This window comes from Pseudorca crassidens, chromosome 6 (genome assembly GCF_039906515.1).
Source record: "Pseudorca crassidens isolate mPseCra1 chromosome 6, mPseCra1.hap1, whole genome shotgun sequence".
Lineage (NCBI taxonomy): Eukaryota > Metazoa > Chordata > Mammalia > Artiodactyla > Delphinidae > Pseudorca > Pseudorca crassidens.
This window is the reverse complement of record NC_090301.1, coordinates 35,857,679-35,879,398: the sequence shown is the minus strand read 5'-3', so window position 1 is coordinate 35,879,398 and position 21,720 is coordinate 35,857,679. Positions and strand designations below refer to the sequence as shown.

Sequence of the window (21,720 nt, the reverse complement as noted above, 5' to 3'; positions counted from 1 at the left end):
AGTCAATAAGACTACTATGCTATTTTTACCTGTTGTGCTATAATTCATAACAAAGTTACAAATGCATGACTTTAAACTTTATTTTTAAAAAAACGGTAGCATTAAAGTCTCTAAGGGCCTGACAGATTCATAGTGATTCCTTATTTCCCACTTGAAATGTGGCTGGAAATATTCCCAGTTGTTAATCATTTGTCTCGAAGCACTGTCCTAACTACAAAGTAACACCAACACTTGCTCCTGTACTAACCTGAACATTAAACATTAGTCCATAAAAGCGAACGCACCTAAACTTCATCCCTACAACAGATACTCTGAGGCAAGGCAAAAGAGTTAAATCACTAAAAAGCTCTCTAGGAAAATCTAGAAACAGTTAGCTGGCTGTGACATAAACCTGCCAACACCTCAGCACACAGTGGCAAAGTGCCCAAAAAATGCCACCCTCCGGGTAAACCACTTTCTTGTTTTAACTCGAGATGAAGCTACCAGTTGCAGAGGAGAGGCGACGGGGGCATTATTTGGCAACCTGGAATTCACTTCCTGTAATCCTACACCGCGACATCGCCTAATCAACCTGAACCCTGACACCCGGGCCTTTATCACCCGGCCGCGGGCTGCGCGAGCCTCCCTGCTCCGGGCTGTTACCTCCCACGGCCTTGGCCACTGCGCCGTTGGGCCTCCCGCGGGCTCCCATGGGGCTGCCGTTCTGCTCCAGCCGGGCCACCTTCACCGGGGGAGGACCCTTGACGTCGGGGCTGCCGCTCCGCCGGTCGGGGCTGTCCCGCAGACACGGGCTCTCGCTCCGCCGCTCCATGCTGCTCCGACTCGGAGACAAAGTTCCCACCGGCAGGTCGCAATAAAATGCACAGGGACCTAGGGAGGGGGCGGGGGGGGAAAGGGGGAGGGAAAAAAAAGAGGGAAAACCGCTCACACACGTGATAGACGTTTAGGCCAGTGGCAGAGCGCTGCACCAAAGCCACACAAACTTCCTCCCACGCTGCCCGAGGGGCCCGAACAGGGAAGCCGGTCCCAACCTTACACTGGGCGGCCCAAAGGAAACCCAGAACTTGGTGTACCGCGATTCTGCCCAGTCGCTGCTCCCAGAAGTTAGCTCTGGGTCACGAAGTCCGCCCAGGGCGCCCAGAAGTAATCCATTCATTGGGACAGGGTTGACATAACCCGTTCTCCAGTGCGCCGACCTTGCTGTCGGGGGGTCAGGGCTGCGGAAGGAGTGTACTTCCTAAGAAGACATCTCACTCACTCAAGGAGTGGGTGCGGGTGTACGTAAGTCCATATGAAAACAAATTAACCACAAGAAGAATGCGTTCTGAATCGCGGGGCAGTAGGCAAAGGCCTGCCAAAAAGACCCTTGAATCCCCGCTTTTTACCTTTACCGAGCACGTCCTGGGACACACACACACTCTGCACAAAATCAACCCTGATTCCACATTAATAAGCATCCCCAAACACTTGGCGGTATTCATCAAAATAACCTCAAGCGGGGTCTACAATCGTTATTATTTTGGAAAGTTCTAATCTTCATCCGATCCTGAGTGATTTTTTTAAAAAGCTCTTCCGCATAAATTACAAAAGCAAAAGAATTTAAATTATTAGGTGCGGGAGCAGCCTTCATCAACCCCAATTTTAAAATCTCTCCAAAAAGTTTTCTCCTGGGTCGCCTGGCTGGCAGCGCGCTCCTCACGGAACCCGCAGATCTCGGCACCCCCGGATTTTTGGGGGGCGGCGGCGGAGGAGGAAACACCTGATGAAACGGCACTCACATTGTCACTGACATCCCCAAGAAGCAGGAGGAACCCGGCACAACAAAGTGCGCTGGGAATCCTCGCGGGCGCTCTGGCCGTGGGAGAAGCCGCGTGGCCACGGCTCAAGGAGACAAGGTGGGGGTGGCAGAGGAGAGGTGAGAAGAGATGCGAGTGATGTAGAGACAGAGCGCCAGGGCTGAGGGCGAAGGTTCCGCCCGGATTCCCTCGGCTGCGCTGTCTAACGAACAGCGCGAGAGCTGCGGGGAGGGAACTCAGCAGGACCCCGGGGCTTCCCCGAACTCCGGAGCCTGGCGCGGGCGCCTTCGCGCTGAGTACTTACTGCTCACAGTCTGTCTGTAACTTGGCTGGCTGGGGCTCTGTCCATGGAGCAAAAGTAGAGAATCCAGGGTGGAAAGTTTCTGGTGATTTGCCTTGCAGTGTTCTCCTAGTCTTCCTTTCTCTTTCCTCCTTTCCCTTTCCTCTTTCCCAGGTCCAAACGTTTAGGGTCCTGGGTCAGGGTGTCTTCTTAGTGCGGCGATGGTTGTTATGATGATGATGATGGGGGGTGGGGGGAGTAGAGGGAGGAGGAGAAGAGGGAAAGGAGGGCTCCTCCAAAGGAACACCCGAGCGAGCGCGGGAGGAGGCGACAGAGGAGGGGAGAAGAGAGAAGGAGGCTGAAAAAGCCTTTTCACACCTTCGGGAAGGAGACCCGTTCTGGCGAGAAAGGGCTGAAAACTGGGAGGCGGCGGAGGCGGGCCGGGGCTGCCGCTTCGCAGGGCGGCTAGCTCGCGAGGAGGCGCGGCCGGAGCCGTAGGGCCGGTGCCACCGAGAAGCGAGAAGGCGCAGGGACCTGGGACCGCACGCGGGAGGAAAAGCGGCGGCCGCCCAAGCTGTCACCTCCAGCCTCTCCCCTTTCGGCCGCCGCCGCCAGCAGCCGAAGCCGGACTCACTGACAAGCCGCAGAGAGAGACACAGTGAGAAGGAGATGATTATTAGTTGCGTTGAGTCATCAGGCAAAGTGAGTCCTTTTGGGTTGTCCTCGGTTTCCGATTTCTCCCCCTCCCCCTGTCCGTCCCCAGATCTAGCGCCTTCAAAATAATAATTTGGGGTGGGGGTAGGGGAAGTCTCTGGGTTATTTCGGGATGGGGGTTGGGGGGAAAAGATCTAAACCCGAGCCAGACTGGTCCACCGCATTGAAGGAGGAGAGTGGGGGGGCGGGGAGGAGGGCCGGGGAGGTTGCGGGGGGAGGGGGCCCCGCCTGGCAGGAAATTAAACATCAATCAATCAATCGCTGTGAGGCCGGCGACCGAACAGCGGCGGAGCTGCAGAGGAGGCAGAGGGACTGGAGAGGGGCGGGTGGGAAGCAGGGAGGAGGGAGAAGAAGGAAGGAGAGAGTCGGCGGTGGGAGAGCGGTGTGGCGAGGACCGCGCGCGCGCGGCGCGGCGGGGGACCTATGGCAGGGAACCGAGGGCCTCGCGAGGCGGTGGCCGCGGCTGGTGGGTGGGTGCGCCCGGGTACAGGCGGGAGCTGGGGCCCGGGGTCTCGTCCTCCTCCTCCTTCTCGCGGCGGGTCCAGGGCGCGGCCGCCTCGCCCAGCCCTGAGGCGCACTAGTCCCGGCTCGGAGGCGGCGGCAAGGTAGGCGGTGGTTGCCTCGTCTCCCGGCGGAGGCACAGACCCACGCGCAGGAGGCAACCACGGCTGCCTCGGCTCCGGGTTCTGCTAACTACGCGGAGTACTTTCGACTTTGGAGATAGGAGGGCTATCACCTCCCCCACCCACCGCCTCCGCCCACCACGCACCGCCTCCGCCCCTCCGAACAACTTTTCCCGGTGCCTTCGAGCTCCCCCTCCGTGCGGAGCCAGCCGTCCGGGCCCGCCGCGCCGCCGCACGCGCTAGGAAGGCCGCTTCTCCCTCACAGTTGGCGCTGCCGTGGGTCCAGAACAATAGCCCGGGTGTCCCGAATGGCAGGAGCACCAGCACTGCCCGCCGGGCGGCGGGTGGCACAGGGAAGGGGGCTGCAGGAGGGTCGCAGGGCGGGGAGCATCCCTGGATGACGTCCCTGGAGCGCTGGCAGCGCCGGCGACATCTCGAGCGGCGCAGCCCGGGCAGCCTGCAGGCCGTGACGCGGTGGCAGCGAGGGCGGCGGGGCTCCCTGTCCGCTGGCTGCTGGGCTGGGACTCCTGGGATCCCAAGCCGCTCGGGCCCTAGGCTGAGAGCGCGGTCAGAGCTGTACGGTGGGGACCCGGCCTCCCCATCCCGGGGGAGGCCGTGCGGGGGCGTCCCCAGCAGGTCCCGCGAAGGCGTAACTGAGCCACAAACTTTTGCCGACTCCCGCGGCCGCGGTCGCCCGTAGCCCGGCTCCGGCCGCGGTGCTCATTTAAGGTGGCCCGGGCGCTAGCCGAGCAGACCGGGCTCTGGCCGCGCTTTTGTCCCTAAGATCCCTCTTGGACGCGGAACCTCCTTAAAGAAAGCACGTGGGAAGGAGCCGCGGCCCCCGCGAGACCCCGGGGGCGCCTGCTGACACTCCCGGTCCCGACCTGAAGCGGGAAAATGTGGACGCGTCCCCGCCCGTCTTGAGGCCAATGAAGCCTCCTGAGCTGGCGGTATCTCTAGTCGCTCCCGCACACCTTGGTTCTCCCTCCTAACCCCTGGGACCCCGAGGACTCCCAACCATCTCGTCGCCTGAGCCGCCGGTCTCCCTTAAGAAGCGCTGACTCTACGGCGGCGCCAGAGGGCCAAACTAAATTCGATCTCGGGAAACGCGCTCGGGGGGCAATTATGGAAATCTCGGTCGGGTGCACCCGCCGCGGGAAGCCGCGTCAGCCCAGTGTACCCGGGGCCAGGCCGCCGTCCACTCGCCGCACGAACCGGCGCGCGGCGTGCACCTGGCCTCCCCTCAAAAGCAGGGGAGGAGGCGGGGGAGACTCTGGAAGAGAAAGGGTCCCAGAAGTGAAACCTGCCCCCGGCCTAAGTCTCAGAGCCCAGAATCCGAAGGACCCCGCACCCAGTCGCCGCCCACCAAGTTCCAAAGGAGCGCTAGGCGACCCGAGAGGCGGTGGGAGACAAGCGGAGAAAGGAAGCGAGATGGATAGCAAAGCTTCGGGGAGCCAGCCTGGGGGTTTTAGGCTGCGTTTGCTTTTCCCTGTGCCGTCCACAACCTCATCCCCCTCCCACCTCCCCAAAAGAACGAGTTAGAGAAAACGCACAATTCGGAGTCTGTGAGAACAAAGTGGCTCTAGCAAACCAACTTCGTGGTGCTAGCTAAAAGGTTTGGGGCTGCAAAGAAACAAACTGTAAGTTCGATTGACAAACTTTTTTAAAAAATCTGTAATATCAAGTCGGAATGGGAAGAGGGTGTTGCAAAAGCCAACTACTACCACTGTCAAAAGTTTAAGCCCGTTTTCAAAATGGGGAAAAGACGCATTTCTTATTAATACCTTAACAACGATAATAATGCTGTTTCTTTCCTTACCTTGGTGTTGAACTGCAGAATCCTCCGGATCAATGTCCAGGAACTTAGAAGAATTGGTGATATTAGGACTTCAGTACTTCTGGAAAAAAATGCAAATGGTTTAGCCAGGATCTTTCCTGTCTGATTCGTCACTATTATTATATCTGATGATGCGAATGGTTGGAGCGATTCAATCTTAAGTCATTAATGAGCTATTTTATAAACACCACTGTCTGAAGATCTTCATTTACATTTTGCGAAGGATCACTTCGCTAACCTCACAGGCTTATGTCAACAGCATGATTATGGGGACTTCAGTTACACTCTTATAAACAACACAGCCGTATTGTTAATCGGTTAATATTTTATAAAGTGTAAATATTTTATTATGTTTTGAAAGGAACTATTGATTCTAAATTATTAAACTCCTGAGACGGGCGATTTAAATAAAGTTTACAGTTAAGTACAATTAAATGTACATTGTGGCTAGTTTGTTTTCAGATTCTGCACTCTTTTTAATTCATTGATTTTTCTTTTAATTGGAGTTTACTCTTGATCATTTTTGGTAATGAACAAATCTATCATTTGGGGCAAAAGAACTCAAAAATTTTAAATTGCATTTAACGTAGAAGAAAATGTCAAATACTATGAATTATTACCAAAAATGTATTTTGAATGTTTGGAGATTTGTGTTCAGAAATTTTACAAATTTCTTTCGATTTAAAAAGGAAGAATTTTAGGGATTTTTGTGATATATGCCCGGTATGGTTTTTTTTTTTTTCTTTCTCCTCTTGAGTTTTGTCTCTAATGAAGGCCTTTTCTGTTTCAAATTACATAAGCTTTTTACTACACAATTTTTGTATTGACCTTATTTCAACTGAAGTAAGTGATTATTTCCAGCATGTTTGATTTCGACAATAAGAAATTTTAAATAATATTTTTACCCTTTGCTAGGATATTCTACTTTTTAAAACAGTAAATAAATTATGATGATTCAAAAGTTTTGTTTGGTTTTGTTTTATATTCCTCAAGTGGCTTATTTCCAAACAGTTTTAAAACAAAATCACACTCAAGAAAAGAATTGGTTTTAATTACTTTTTAAAAAAATAATTTGATCCCGAACGCATTTTTACGCATTACATGATAGTTTGCTCCAGTGCTCAAAGCATAAAGTTCACTTTGGGGGACATTTTTATACCTCAGATTGCTTCTCACTGACGTTTTTGTCGGGAATCTACTCAGACTTTTCCCCCCATCCTCCCCCACTCCCAATTTTTTTCATATGTTATTTAGTCAAAGGTCGTCTGTCTTTCATAATCACACCGAGATTTGTTATTTTAAAAATCAACGGGTCTTTATACGCTGGGCTTAAGTATATATGCTTTTTCTTATTTCCATGTTCTCCCTTTTGCTCTCTATCTCTCGTCGGGCCTTTCTTCTCCCTTATTTTATGGCCTGCACTTTTAATGACATTTCTTGATTTCTGTCTCTCGACACCGAGGTTTGTGCCGTGCTAGCTGTCAACTCTGGCCAACCTTCCTTCCCTGATGCCCGCGCGGGACGGCCTAGGCCCGACTGCCCCGGCGCAGGGTGCCGGGTGCTGGGCGTGGGATCCTGGCTCTCTGCTGGGCCGCCGTGGCCTGTGCCCAGCATCTATCACCAGGCTCCCGGGATTTCAGGTCCGGTCACCCAAGAGGCCCTCCCAGCCGTGCGCTGCATCTTAGAGAACACGGGAAAGTTGTGCCGCCTTTCCCCTCCACTGCCGCAAGCACAGGAGAAAATTCTATGGGAATAGCCAGCGTCAAAAAACCTTTGACGGCTCCTAGGAACCCACGCGGGCCTGCCTCTCCCCCACCCCACCCCACCCCCCGCCCGGGGCTTGCTCTGCTGGGGGCGAGAGGAGGCGGGAGGGAATCGTTCCTTTCACTTGAAGCCCACACCAGCTCTGAAGCCAATTTCCGCCACTGACTGTCCGAGGAGAGCTGGGTGACCAACATTTTCGCAGGCCGCATAACTGCGCGGGGCTTGGATTGGAAATTGGATGCGCCGAGGGGACAAGGGCCCGGCGCCAGAATGCCCCGTGGGGAACGCGCCTAGAAGGACCGATCGACCAGGGTGGGCTCCTGCCCTTTCCCAGGCTGCCCCGGGGCGTCTGGGGACTGGCCGGAGCGCAGGGGCGGGGGACACTTACTTCGTTATCCGCACGTCTTCCTCGTTGGCATCAGAGCCGGACAAATCCCAGCCCGCGCCAGTCAAAGATAAATTCCTCCTGGCTCCCCCAGCGGCTCCAGGGGCCTGGGCGGGGGCGGAGCGGTGAGGAGACCGTCGGGCCGCCTAAGGCAGGGGCAGTGGAGGTCGTGCTCCCATCCTCAAATGAACGAGCCCCTGCAGCCCGGACAGCGAGATGCGTCCCAGGGAGACGGCTGATTGGGGAAAGGTGGTGGGCGACTAGTCCGCGTTAGACGGTGAGCGGAACACCCAAGATGCCAGAGGGTCGGGGGTCAGGGGAACAGACAGTGCAGAGGCCCAGAGCTCGGGAGGGAACGCGCGAAGGTCGGCCCCCGGAGCTGCCTCGGGCGAAGACGGAGAGCTTTCGGCACCAGGGTCCCACATGTAGGGGATGGGAGAGGGCGTCGGGGGTGGGCACTGACTGCCCGGAGCAAGGAAAGTCAGCGGACAGGTTTCGAAGCCAAGGGAAGTCGCTGGGTGTGCTTTCGCCGTGGCGGCGGGCCGGGAGGCCCGGGAGGGCGGAGGGCCTGCGGGCACCGAGCACTACTCCAGGGACACAGGACAACGCCCCCAGGGCTCCCGGGTCCCTTCATTCTTTTTCAGACCCAAGAGCTTAAGAGCTGGATCTCCTGCTGCAGCCGCGCAGCGAGAGAACGACGGCCCTGCTAATCTAGTTGGGGGTTTTGTTGTTGTTGTTGCTGTTGTTGTTCTTTTTTTTTTTTTTAAGTAGAAATCGACTTTCAACCACGGGGTAACAAGGCAAAGAGGGAAAGAAAACGAAACGCCAAAGAAGCCGCCGCTACCTCCCCGCCCCCACCCCGGGGCGGCCGGGATGGGAGCCCAGAGTCGCGTTCCGGACCCGCTGCTTTTTCTGTCGGGAAACACTGAGCCAGGAAGAAGATGGTCGGTCCCATCTCCAAATCCCGGGCCCAAGGTGGTGGCGAAGAAACCCACGGCCTCGACTCGTCATCGCGGCCCCGTCACCCCCAAGCCCGGGTCAAGGCCCGTGTCCCAGACCTGAGCTGAGGCGTCCTCTCCCGACAGCGCCACCGCGTGGGCTGCGGCCCGAACCTGCGGCGCCGGTTCAGTCCGCTGCGTCCCGGAGCCGGCCTTACACGTCGCCCCAAGTCCTCGGGTTCAGAACGCGGCGGGGCAGGGGCAGGTCCCCGGCCCCGGGCACAACCGGACCACCCAACACAAAAACGCGGCCGGCAGACAGAACACCGGCGCCCTCAGTTTGCCCCAACTCCTTGTAATGAAAAGTACACCTGGAAAGCCCAGGCCGCGGCGCCCCACCCGAACCCCAAACTCCAGGCAGGCCGGCCCGCGTCGTGAAATCCGCGCCCACCCCTAGCTGGGGCGAGCGAGCCCAGGAAGCCGAATCCGAGGCAGCCCAAGGCCAAGCGGCTCCAGGAGCGTTTCGCGGCTCTGGGCCCACGCCAGTCTCGAACCGCGCCAGAGAGAGCGAGAGCGCTTGCTGCGAGACCCAAGGTCCCAGGCACTTACTGGGACCGAGGACCAAGCGGGTGTCGGTCTATCCGGCGGCCCAAAGCCGTCCGGAGTGGCGTGGAACCTGGAGGGCTTTCTGGGCTGGCAACTCGCCAGTTCTCTCGGTCTCACGAACCCCAAAGCCCACTCTCTCAGTCCGGCAAGGCTTGACCCTCGGGCTAAGGCCCAGGCAGCGTTAGTGTCCTGGGGCTCTGTTCACAGTGCCCTGGGGCTCGGTTCTTCCCCACCCCGCGATGCCTTGCCTCCGAGCCCAGAGGCTAAGCCCCGCCGAACCGGGCATCACCTGGCGCTGCCCGGACGCTACGTCAGGACTCCAGAGCCACCACGTCGGGCTTAGAGGACTTTAGTGGGTAGGCTGGGGCTTATCTTAAATTCAATTGTTCCCCGTGCGCGCGCTAGTGCGCACACACACGCACAGACGTTTTGAGACTGTCAGTTATGGAAAGGGACAACGACGCAAAGGTGGAAATTCACCTGGTCCCCACCCTGTTACAAAGCTCCCAGCCCCACACAAAAGAGGAGCGAGCCCTGGACGCCCAAGCGGCCGCTCGGGAGGCGTCCAGAAGCTGCACTCTCGCGGGGCGCCCGGCCAGCCGCGCCAGTTCGCGCGCTCCAGCCCCGGCCGGTGCCCAGCGGCGCCCTAGGGAAGCTGCGCCGGCCTGCTGAGTTCCGGGGCTGGGCGTCCGCCTGGCCTGCTCATCCACGCCTCATCACCTGTCTCTGAATTCTAATTTCTGAAATCTAATCCCCGTAGGCCACGCGGAGCTGTCTCCAAGCGGGCCCGGCCCGGCACCCCTGCCAAGTGGCTCACCTCTGCTTACGGCGCCTGCCTTTACCCCCGGTGCCAAGGACCGAGCGAGTGGCGGCAGGTCAGGGCGCAAACGCCGTCTGCTCTCCTCCAGGAGTAGACAGCGGGAGCCTGCGGCGTCGCTCGTCCGGCCCTGGGGCTGATTTAAATAACTAATAAGCTCAGAGACATTTTACAAGGGGAACTTTTCCTTTTAGTATCAATAAAGCCTAGTAATTGGGTTTGTTGGTTACCTAAGCTCGAGTTTCCCAGTCTCTCTCTCTCTCTCTCCTTCTTACTCTCTCTTTCCCTCTCTCTCTCTCTCTCTCTTATTCAGAAGCAACGTTTTAAAAAACCGGCAACTGTGGGTGCGTTTGTGTCGGGTGTGCGAGTGTGTGAAAGAAGTTGTTTCAAAAGTCCTTTTCCTGGAGAACAATCATCATTGTCGTTCTATGGTGAAGAGTTTTGAAAGGTGAACTGTTGTTATTTCAGAGGAGGAAAATGTTAACAACAATTCAAGTCTCACAATACACGTATAATATAAGAAGGGCAGGGGTCCTTAAGATTTTTCCCTTTGAATGTGACAAAGACTTTTGCAGTGCTTCCGTAATAGTTTGCATTTTAATTAAGTCTCTCTACATTTTAACTTCAACTCCTAGATTGTAATGATATCTGTTGTTTTCAGTAAAGACTTCTATACTATAATGCCATCTAATTTTTTGTTTTGATTTTCTAATCTTTTTGAAAGCATATTCTTAGTCATAAGGAATTTTTCCACCTGGGAACAAGTCTCAATTTAAAAATATAAAAGACCTTTCATGAATAACTGCAAATAGCCCATTCGTTAGTGTCCACAGAGGTGTTGGCGCCTACACAAAATCTCGGAAATCTAAAGGCAATCTGAGCATGTTTCTCTACAATCACAGCAATATATATATTTCATCACTGTTGTATGGAAGTAAAAAAGTATTTTAAAATACTTTAAAGAAAAGTGTTATGCTAAAATTTACCTGAACTTAAATTCCCCACTAGATACAACATAGCTAGTGCCCACCAACGTCAGCCTAAACGAAATGAAGAGTACTGCTGAACCAGATTATTGTTGAGGTCAGAAGCTACTCAATGAAAAGCAAAGAGAATTCATGTTTGCAAACCAGGTTGGGGGGAGGGGAAAACCGGCTTCTGAAGTTCCAAGGAACACACCCCAACCTGTACGCTCACACCTTCAGTGTTTACATACTGTGGAGAACTTTTGCTTTCCACTTTTAGTTTAAAACTTGATGAGCTTTTCCTTAGCTCGGCTTGTTTTAGTCTGTGAGACCCAAAATCAGCGGAAGGTAGCCTTCTGCCTTGTAACTTCCGGAGGACCAGAGTTACCTGGCGATAGACTCAGCCCTTTGAGCATTCCCAGCGGAGAAGGGCGTCTTACCGACTCTTCTCTGAGCCACCGCTTCCCCAACCTCTCCTCCGCACCCGCAGGCTGAGGGCATCAGAGCACCCGACCCGCTTCTCCCTTCTCCAGATAATGCCCCAGTGTTGGTGCTTGCTGCAGAGGGAGCGAACCTTGAGCTGTGGGTGTATACACGCCATCCCCTGCTTTCCCAGAAGGTTACAGACAACTTTCCTTACCATCTGCTGTGGGCCAGCCTCCAGTTCCCGCCCATCCTCCCCAGTGTTGCCAACTCCAGTCTCTAAGTGCTCAGGGCACTCACAGGGGTGCTCCCTTGTCCCCCAAGCTGACCATATCAAGGAAGAACGTGTCCTCTTGGTGCAGTCCTCCGAGTGACAGGAAGTTGAAAACAGTGGCAGAGAAAGATGGAAGGATTAGCAAGGAAAGAGCAGGGCTGAGTAGGGTAACTTAGAACCTCAGCAATGGGCACCTCAGCCTGCCCCAAAAGCCCGGGGCCTCCCCTTCCCTCCCTGCCCTTCCACTCAGGTCCACCTTGGGCTGCGGGTTCCTGTCAGAGCTGCTCTGTGAACTCAAGTGGTCCCTAGGATTTTAAGTACCCCCTTACCCCCGCCATTACCTCCCTGCCATCCTATGTTTTGGTTGCAGTTAACCTGTTTTCTGAGGCTGTGGAAACTCCACTCTTACTCTTTTTCTCTTTGACTCATTCATGCTCCTTTTAAAAAAAGAGCATCCCCCCAAGCCAGGCTTCTGCCAGACCCCATGCGACCTCCCAGAGCTCTATGTGCAAGAGGAGAAGTGATTTGTCTGTTTATAACAGGTTTAATTAAGATAGTTATGTGCCATGAACTCTTTGGGCCCCAGTCAATGCATTTTGATTTGGAAAGTCAAATAGAATCACATCTTGCACTCGTGGGGCCCCAGCTTGCCACCCAGGCTGGGGACAGACAGTGTTGTCTGTCTACACCAGCCTCACTGGACTTGGATGAGTCCCCTGCAGAGCTTGCCACCCTGTTTGTCCCTGGTGACCTCCAGTCGGCTTTTCCGGCAAGATCGAGGCCTTCCTGGTAAGGATATGGAAAGCCGAGCTCCCGGAGCACTCCTGGTGGCCCTTGGCTAAGTAGCCAAGCGCCCAGCTTCTGCAGATCTGGCTTCCCAACTGCGGAAGAGCTTCTCCGGCCCCAGGCCTTAGTCCCCTGCCCTCCCTCACCCCAACCCTGCAGTTTTAGAGGCAGAGAAAGCTGGGGAGGCCAGTCTCTCCTTTTCCCCAGTTCTGCATCTAGTAACGTCCCCGCCCCCCAACTCTCAGACTGAGGTACTGGGTTGCAGCCGAAGCGTTTTTCTAATTTGTCGTCGTTGGAAACCTCAGACAACTGTAGTGTAAAACTTCAAGGGCTTCCAGGGATATGCTGACTTCAGGCATTCAATGGAAGGGGCGGGGGCGGGGTGAGGGTCGGGGACAGGGACGCCCAGGACAGACGTCCCAACGCGCTCTCTTGGACTTGCCGCCATCTGTAGCCCAGCTGCACACGCCCACGCACTCCTCCACCCTTCCCTCCCCTCTGCCCGGCCTTCGGAAGCATCCCCGCCACTTCTTCGGCCCTCGGAAAGGAAAGGGACCGATCGCGCCAAGGTCTCTCAGTCTCCTCCCAGAACACAAGAGCCAGCTCCGGGTTGCCTGAGGTGCTCCTTACGATGCCTTACGCACTGTGCGTACTTCTACTGCTCCTCTCCTCTCCTCTCCAGCCCCCGGGGCCAGCGCCCAAATCCCCATCACCCCACCACCCCTGCTGTTCTGACCGCCGGGAAGCTGCAGATCTGCCACTAACTGTATCATCCCATCTATAATGGCTCCTCTCGGTTTGCAGTAGATCTGGAATTTAACAAGGGTAACTTTATTATGTTAGGCTTTGGGGCGCTTGAAACATTCTGAGCATGCCCGCAGGAGGTCTCAGAGGAACTGTCCCGAAAGCTGCTGAGAGCAGCCACCTTCTCGACAGGCTCAGCTCTGGCAGGCTGCGCGCTGTGGCTCCAGGGACACCCCCCCTCCGACACCACGGCCTCCTGCAACCAGGATAGGAGGACTGGGTTGGAGAATTGAGTGCGTGTGTGTGTGGGGGGGGGTCTTTTATTTGAGTTTAGTTTAGTTTGTCTTTACTTCTGTAGAGGGCTGATGCTGGCGCTAAAATTGGGCAGCAGTTGGCCCCAAAGTAACCTGCGACTCGCCCCTCTCCTGTGCGTCACGCAGCAGAGGGTGGCAGTTTGGCAGTAGCTCTGGGAACGCAGCCTGGCAGGGCGTTGGGCCTCGGCGTCCAACTGAGGCCCAGTAGCCCCGCTCGTGTGCGCCTCTTGCCTGGGGTGTTTGTGCATTCTTGGGGCTGTGAGGGCTGCTGGGCTGGTGCGGTCCCCAGCCTCGCACTGCCCTTCCGCGCGGGGCTCGAGTAAGGACGCAGTGAATGAATTCATGAAGCAGCTCCACGGCGGAGAGGTCTAAGGAATAGCCGCCCCGGTTAAATGGGCTGCGGGCAGCTGCGGCCGACTGCCCCCTCCCCTCCTCTGAGCAGGCGTGTGGTGGCCCGGGAGCCCCGCCAGCAGCCCCCGCCCATCAGGCGGAGCTCGGGCCCTGGCAATCTCTGCACTTTGTCATCACGCCCGAGTATTTGACATTCGCAATTATCTGCAAATACCCTGATCGGTTTGTATATGAAACACTTTTTTTCCTGCCTAAAGGTTGGAATCTGGTAAGTTTCAGACAAGTGTTTGCGGGGTGGGGGGCGGGGAAGGTGACCCGGGGGAACGCGGGGGACCGGCCCGGTGAACCCTACTCGGCGAGGTGGGCGACAAGAAGGGACCGGGCTGCGTGCCGCCCCCTCCTCTCTCCGCCCTGCTCAGAGGAGAGGTCGCTCGGAGGTAAGGAAGGGCCCAGGCCGCGACCCTTGGGTCCTCCTCTGAAAGGAGCGCCCCCTAATCCCTGCGAGGGGGAGCAGAGATCCCACCAGAGGCAAGGCCCCGAGGTTAATCCTCTTGATAACCGGAAAGGGCGCTGCCCGGCCTGGTTGCCGTCACCGAAAATGTCAGTCACCTGCTCTCGACCCCGCCGCAGATTTACCTGCTCAGAGAGCCATCCCAGAGAGCCCTCCGCTCCGAGCTCTTCCCCGCGCGAGCAGTCTAGGGGAAGTAAACGGCGTCCTCGTTCAAAAGAAACGGATGTTCCTCTGACCCTCCTCCATCCCTAGACGGTTCCTAAATCCAAGAGGGCAGTGCCAGCCCCGGGATCGCTCACCACTCCTACATCGCAGCTTCTGGCTACCTGCCTATTGCACAGCCCGTCTACGAAAAGAAAAAAAGGAGAAGTGGTGGGGTGGGTGGGAGGCGGGGGAGGATAAAGGAGCGAGATTACTTGTCTGATTCATCTGCTACCTTAGGAACCTGATCCTGGCCCCTGGCTGAGCCTAGGGGCCTCCAGCCCAGAGACTGGGAGGTCAGACAGTGCTCTGGAGAGGCGCACACAGCCTCCCCTCCCCACCCACCCCGGGGCTCGAGTTTTACTCGCCAACTAGCCGAGCTCCTTTGCAAGGGGGTATATCAGCAACTTCAGAAACACCAAACCCTTCAGGGAAGCCCCCTCCCCAAGCACTTAGTTTTCGGCTCTGCTGTAGACACTGGACTGAGCTGCCTTTCACATATACTACATTTTCGGCGAAAGTGGGGGCAGGAGCAGGTTGGAGAAAGGTGTGTGCGTGCGCGCGCGCGTGTTTTGGGGGGGGGTGGATATTGCAAGACCTTCAAGAAAAACTGGGAAGGGAGGGGAGTTTAGAAAGTCAGTCTCTGTAACAGCACAACCACCATATCGCTGGCTTATTCTGAAAAGGAAGAGGAAGCAGGCGGGAAACGAATCCTTTCCTCCTCCCCGCCAGCTCCCTGCCAGCGCCCTCAGCCTAGGCGCCCGGGCAGAGAACCGGGCGTGTGCTGGAGAGCATCAGCTCTCCCCGCTCCGGCTCAGCCCCAGGTGGGCAAGAAAGCGCGGGCGGCTGGAGAAGGTCGTCACAGTCTCCTGTGGCACCCTTGACCCACGAAACCTCCCTGCAGCTAAAGCCGTTGAGGCGACTTCTCCACTCACAGGTCGAAGCCCCTGCCTGAGACTTCCCGGGAAGCAGCCCGCAGTGCCCGGAGCTCGGGCCTCCTTTCCCTAGACTCCCTGGAGCTTGGTCTGCGGTATGAGTCTGGCTGCAGACACCCACCCGGGCTCTTAGATTAGGCCCCGCCTCGGCCGAGGATGCCTAGGAGGCCTCTGGCTGCTCCGAGACTGCCGGGTTCTTGCCTGGGGTGGGGGGGGAGGGGGGTGCGACCTCAGGAACCCCGGGCGCGGTCTGGTGACATCCACTGCGCCTCGCGCTACCTCCAGGGCTGCCCTCGGCCTGAGGAGAAGGAGGCAAGGGCAAGATGCCCCGTGGTAGGTCAAACCCTCACCCCTTTATTCCCTATCATTTTTTTTCATGTCCCATCTTTGTTAGGTGTATGGCTGCTATATTCCAGCGTCTTAGCCTACATAAAATGCCTCAAGGATTGGGCTAGGCTTTGCAAATTCGGCTTCCCTGGTGACCAATCTTCAAGATTCGGTTCTCGACCCACCCACCTCGCACGTGGATTCCCACGGCAGCTCTCAGACAGAACTGATGGCTGTTCTGGCCCAGCAGAGTGTGCATCGCTCAAATCTGCGCGCCCAAAATGCACCCTAGTCTGAGCTCCAGCACCGCGCGCTCCTAAACGAGCTGGGGGCCCCCGAGCACGTGCAAGCATTCTCCCACTTTGAAATCAATTCGCCCTCTTGTCTTTCACTCCAGACGGCTTTGCCTTCGGGGCACTGCTAGGACCCAAGACCCGGGAGAGAAGTCCCGAAGGAGAAGCCGAGGCCTGGAGCTTGGGAACTCCTCTGCTGACCTGAACTTGAGACATTCGAAGGCCCCAGTGAACTATCGGTTGTATCAGAGCCTAGGAGTGCAAGGTAGCTGCGCCCCGGCCGAGGCCCTCGATCCTGGAGGCCGGGTCTCCGAGGGCATCCGGAGCCGGGGTGGGTTGTCCTGACTACCTGCAGCGCGCACGGATCGCAGGCCGGAGAAAAGGGCGCCGTGTAACGGGGATGGTCGGCTACCTCTCCAGGGGTCGGCCCTGACTTGTTAGTAACTTAAGCGCCTCTGAACTCGGGGACCGCGTGTTGGGGCAGCTCCCTGCACACGCACACACACACTCACACGCACACACACACACACACACACGCACGCATGCACCTCCTTCCTTTGCCTCGCATCTTTCCCTCCACTCTCCTGTCTTACCCCTACCCTCACCCCCGCCCAACCGCGGCCACACCACTTAGAGGCGCGCGGCAGCCACTCGGTTTAAGGAGCCGTCGTTTCAGATGTTTATTCATAGCTAAGTGCTTATGCAGGAAAATGCTCGTCACCCGGACCGAACGCTTCCGCCCTGCGCTGGCGGACCTCGCCGGCGGCAGCTCATGGATCCCACCCGCGAAGCCACGAAGGAACGGGCTTCGGGGAGGCGGCTTTGCCACCCTGCGCTCAGCCACCGGCGCTGCTCCGGATTCCCGGTAGGGGGAGCCGCCTCAGGCGCTAGGCCAGCTCGGGTCCAGGCCTCAAGCTGGCCCTGCCGCCGGCGGCAAACGGAACGCGGAGCGCGTGTGGCCGCCTCACCTGCTCTCCAGGTGCGAGCTGCCAGTAGAGAAGGGATCACAGGGCCAAGCCCACTAATTCCCGGTTGCTGCATAGCGAAGAACATAGGCGAGAGCGAAGTATATTCTTTAGATCCAGATGTAGTTAAATAACTTTGTAGGTGACGAGATTACCACCTTTGCCCATATCCGATGGGACATATATTCATTATATAGATTTCACCCCCATCTCCCACACCCCCTCCCCCGCCCCCAGTGGTTAAGGACTGTCCTTAGTTCCACAAATTTTGAGGTGATCTAATCCCTTCTCACTGTGTTTCCAAGTCCTTTATTTCCGGGAGCTTTAGATGGTCCCAGCACAAACTAGTAGCTCAGAGGAGACCTGCTGGCTTTGCTGTAGTAGTCTCACAACAGACTCTCTTTCTTTCTGACTCCATATGCTTAAGCAAGGGTTTGGAAGCTTTCATTTTAAGATATGACCAATGTTTAGAGAACAACCCTATTCCAGGGTCAAGAGGAAAGCAGTTAGCTGGACTGTTAGCCCACAGACCACCACACTGTGCCCAGTGTGGCCGCACAGGAGTGCTGAGGGACCAGAGACTTCCTGGTCAATACTCCCACAGATAAAAGCCTGCAAGCTCTCCAATACAAAATCCAGCCTTCCCCCAGGAACTCACAACTACCTTCTAAGAGCTCTCCTAATGCTAAGTCATCAAAGTCTCTTCGGGGAACCACAAACACAAAGAATTTCACACTTGGAAGCAAACTTAAAGACCATCTATTCTTACAGTTGTAGTTTGCTGGTGAGGAACTTGAGCTGAATACAGGCAAAGAATCACACGCCAGGTGGGAAAGCCCAAATGCCCCAAAGTCGCCTCTTCTGACCCTCAGTCCAGTACAGTTTGACTATGGGGCTTTAGATATGCACTTTACGGTGGTTATTATCCTTGTAATTATTATGTTCCCACATATTTTAGGGTTCTTAGTAAGGCATACTCCTTTAATAATATATTGATAATAAAATCTTCAAGGTCTGTGTGAAAAGAGTATTGGCTCAAAGGGAGGAAATTTTAGAAATGAAGTTACATATAGCATTGAAGCATTTGGGGGAAAGACTAAACAAAAATAGTATTGTTTTATCCCAATTTAAGAACATTGGATATGTGCAAATATGTGTCTGAATGAACAAAACAGAACAAAAAATGTGGGATTCCTGGTATTATAAACGCATTCTTTCAAGTTGTATAGTTTTTCTCCAAAAATCAGAGCTAATTTAGTGCATTTAAGTGTTTGTTTATAGATTTGTAAATGTTAAATTCTGGTGTCATTTTTAAGGACCAAGAGGAAAGAATACATACATTTCTAAAATCAGATTTGAAAAAAAATAAAAATCTAATTACTAAAAAGTTGATTTAGCCACAGTAGGGACATTTCTTGAATGAAATATTATCAGATAAGCCTAGAAAACATTCCCAACTATTTTTGTAATAAACCCTGAGATATAAATGATATTTTATCATTCTCTCCATAATTACCCTCTGATTAATTTTTGATAAGGTCAGCACAAAAATAATTATTTACAAGGACACTCCACTATTCCTATTTTGTATCTGATTCACAAAGGCAAAGAGATACATTATCAAATGGAAACGTCTCAGTCTCTTTCCATAACTAACATCTGATCTTTAGCAAATGGCATTGTTATGTCACTGAAATGGGTATTGGACAAGGTACCAATTGATTTATTGATTTCCCTTCTTCAAAGTCCTTTGGGAATTGGGGAGAAGAAGGAAAAGCATAGGTTGGCTGAGATGTGCGATACTTATTCTATCATACACATACAAAAATTATATTTGGCTGATAAAATTGACAATTCAGAAGCACTGCTTATAGAAATTCATAATGGAATGACACTAAGGCAACTCAGCTCATCAACCTGCTTACCCCCCAACCCAGTCATTTGCCCTTCCCATTTCAGTCTTTTAGAAGTTAAAAAGCACCAAGTTTTCAGTTAGCCTACACACAACAATGGCAACAACAGAAAAAGAGGAGGTTCTCTGGGAAGGGAACAGAATAGACACGTTTGCTTTCAAACACACAATCCCGTTAGCCCTGCTCTAGGGCCCTGTAAGCTCTGTTGTATCCCTGAAGACTGACACTTGCTGTGGATCTCACAAGGGGTCTCCATGGTCCGTCGGCTGGAGTGACTTCCCACCTGGGGGGTCTGAGAGATTCCTGTGGCCTAAACCTGTGATGGTTCACAGCAGACTCATGGCAAAAGAATATAAGGCTGCTCTGATTATCGTTGGTTCTGTAGGAGAGGATATCAAAGCCTGGCTCCTTTCAGCCTCAATCACTGAACCGGTTTTTGAGGAGAAAGACTTTAATCCGAGTCCTCTTAAAAATACCAACTAAACCGCCTGGAGAAACTCTACATTGTAACCTCTGCCTAGGAATTACCACACACAACAGTATCTACAGCAAAGCTGAAACTATACGAATAAAAACAAACCTCAGACTTCCTCTCCCTTGGCACTCCGTGTGGGTGAGCTGCGTTGAATAACAGGGAAGATTTACTCGAATGCATTCTAAACACAACTGCATATTACCTACTTTGTTTTTCCTGTTCCCTCCCCTACTCCAAGAAGAATTGAACCTCTTTGCCTTCCATAGCTTTCTATTCATTTAGCTCAATCCTCTGGGTTTAGCGCCATGATCTAGGAAATCCCTTCCCACTAAGGTGAGTCCACGTTTCTCCACCTGTGTCTGTGGGAGTGGGTGGAAGTCTACGGTGAAGAATTTCTCTCTCTCATTCCCCCAGCAGAGGGGTGAGCTTCCAGAACAGGTAATTCACTTTACCCTGGTCGTGCCCCCTCACCCTTCCTGGAGGCTAGACTCCAGGCATTCTCTTCTCAAAGAGACAGTGGATGGAGAGGCCTGTGAAGAAGAATCTGGAATACTGCCTGCACCTCTTTCCTCACCCAGAAGACTGGTGGTGAATAAGATGTTGGGTAGGGAGTATGATGGAAAGGAAAGGAGAACTCTGACCACCCTTAAGGAGGTTATGCCAGTGTGTGCTGGGAGCTGGTGCAGGAAAGAAGTCTCTTTTTAAAAAGATTAAACGTATTTAAACAATAGTATCCATCTTCCTGTAGTGGTAACTTTAATGACTATGAAAAATTCTTAAAAATAATGTAAATATTGGGGGCAATGAAGCATTATGCTTCGGAATTTTAAACCTATAGTGTACATCAATTCTGTCATTGCCACTTAACTAGCAGTGTAAACCTGGGGAGGTTAACTTACCTCTCGGATCCTCATTTTTCATATCTGTCCAATGGGCATGATACTAATAGCTATCTCATAAAGCTGAGAGGATTAAATGAAATACTCTATGTAAGTTGCTTAAAACAGCTTTTAGAACATAGTAAAAACCTTGAGAATGTTTACTCTATTATTATGATGTGGGAATTCCTAATCCAATTGGCCTTCTCTCTTTCTCTCTTAATTCATACTGAAAAATTATTGAGTGAGCAAGGAGTTGAAGGTTAGATCACATTGTTCTCTTAGATCCAGTTTTTTTTTAAGACAAAATAATGCAAAGGACCTTATAGCACTTCATCACCAGTGAGATTTTTCTGAATTGTATTAAGCATCTGTCTAGAGCCTTTTCCTCAGCTGTTTTGTACTCTTTCTTCCCCTACACTGGAGGCTCCTCCGCTGGGCAAGACGGGCAGAGGTTAGCAGGACTTTCTCCCAAGAGGTCATTTCAGAGGACTGTGCTCAGGCAGGTAGAACTTATCATATGGCCTCAGAGTTGTGATATTATATTGGTTCAGGGTAAAGAAAAAGAAATGCAAGATTCTTTGATTCTTGCTACAGGGACACAGGGTGTCTTATCAAATGGTGAGAAGACCTAGGCTTACTATGAGAAACATCTCTCTGCATTAAATTTGCCCAGGCACCGGTGTTGTTTGTTTGCTGTTGACAAAGAAATAAAATATTGCCATTTCCCTATTACAGTCATCTGATTTTAGGGAACAAAATGGTTATACCTTGTTGGGTTAGGCGGTATTCTCCATCCGGTTTATAAATTCCTCTGCTGTTCTCACTGTGGTCAGATTTTTCTCTGGGTTGTGTTCTTTTAGCTACACTGAGGCCACCAGCAGCCCCAGAAGGGCACAATGACAAAGTAGAGACTTCAGGGGCAGCAAAACCAAATCAGAATTCTCTTCACTTACCTGGAAGACCAAGCACAAACCCGTGGGGGCCATGCTTGAAGCGGCCTCTCCAGCCTTTCGCAAAAGCAGAGCAGACTGTACGGGCTACCACCAAAGACCCACTTCTTCTGTCCTGCGGCTTTGTGTCTCTTTTCCTGAGGATTTCTCAAAGTCTACACACTAGGCCAAATCAGCTTGCGGCAGGTTGGTTAGACACCTGGCCTACCATTGCCTTTGACTTCAGATGTAAGTGTTCAAATGCAGAGTCGTGAGGCCCAGGAAGAGGCTTTCGGAGGGGAAACACCCAAGACGCTGTTCTGTATGGTTCTCTCTTTGATTCAATGTTTTGTCCTTTGTGAGCTCTGCCTAGATATCTACATCAGTTTGAAACATTCATACAATAAAATTTCAATGACCTTCCAGACGGTGTGTTCACTCCCACAAACCAAACACAAATTGATTGCTTTTTACCAATCAATTCTCTACAGCAGCTTAAGGGCAGACACCACTAACACACGGGGAACCCTTGTCCCTGGATGAAACCCCTCAGGCTCTTTGGGGTGGGTTGGGTTATTATAAACTAAAGCCCAGCTATGGAGCCTGAGGTAGCAACTCTCACCCTTTGCCTCCCCTTCTGCATAACAGCCATTTGTTTTTATTGTGCCCGTAT

At 53.4% G+C, this 21,720-nt stretch overlaps 1 protein-coding gene and 2 long non-coding RNA genes across 12 annotated transcripts in view; 2 read left to right on the top strand and 1 right to left on the bottom strand.

Annotated features, from left to right (window-relative positions):
- Positions 1 to 14,409, bottom strand: part of SATB2 (SATB homeobox 2) — a 201,344-nt gene extending 186,935 nt beyond the window's left edge. Inside the window, exons 1-4 of one of the 10 annotated variants that reach the window (XM_067741093.1) lie at positions 7,403 to 7,545; positions 5,233 to 5,311; positions 2,101 to 2,285; positions 643 to 870 (exon numbers count right to left, since the gene is read on the bottom strand). In XM_067741093.1, the coding sequence (XP_067597194.1) occupies positions 643 to 811 (169 nt within the window). In that variant the 5' untranslated portion in view covers positions 812 to 870; positions 2,101 to 2,285; positions 5,233 to 5,311; positions 7,403 to 7,545. Of the gene's footprint in view, positions 1 to 642; positions 871 to 1,031; positions 1,218 to 2,100; positions 3,073 to 5,232; positions 5,319 to 7,402; positions 7,546 to 14,253 lie in introns of those variants that run through there. The other 9 variants (XM_067741094.1, XM_067741098.1, XM_067741096.1 and 6 more) reach the window with 9 other exon arrangements.
- Positions 7,536 to 10,441, top strand: LOC137226368 (uncharacterized). Its single transcript, XR_010944329.1, has 2 exons — positions 7,536 to 7,676; positions 8,171 to 10,441. It is a non-coding gene; the product is annotated as an uncharacterized lncRNA (long non-coding RNA).
- LOC137226369 (uncharacterized) lies at positions 13,418 to 21,472 on the top strand. Its single transcript, XR_010944330.1, has 2 exons — positions 13,418 to 13,885; positions 15,989 to 21,472. It is a non-coding gene; the product is annotated as an uncharacterized lncRNA (long non-coding RNA).
- The last annotated feature ends 248 nt before the right edge of the window (positions 21,473 to 21,720 follow it).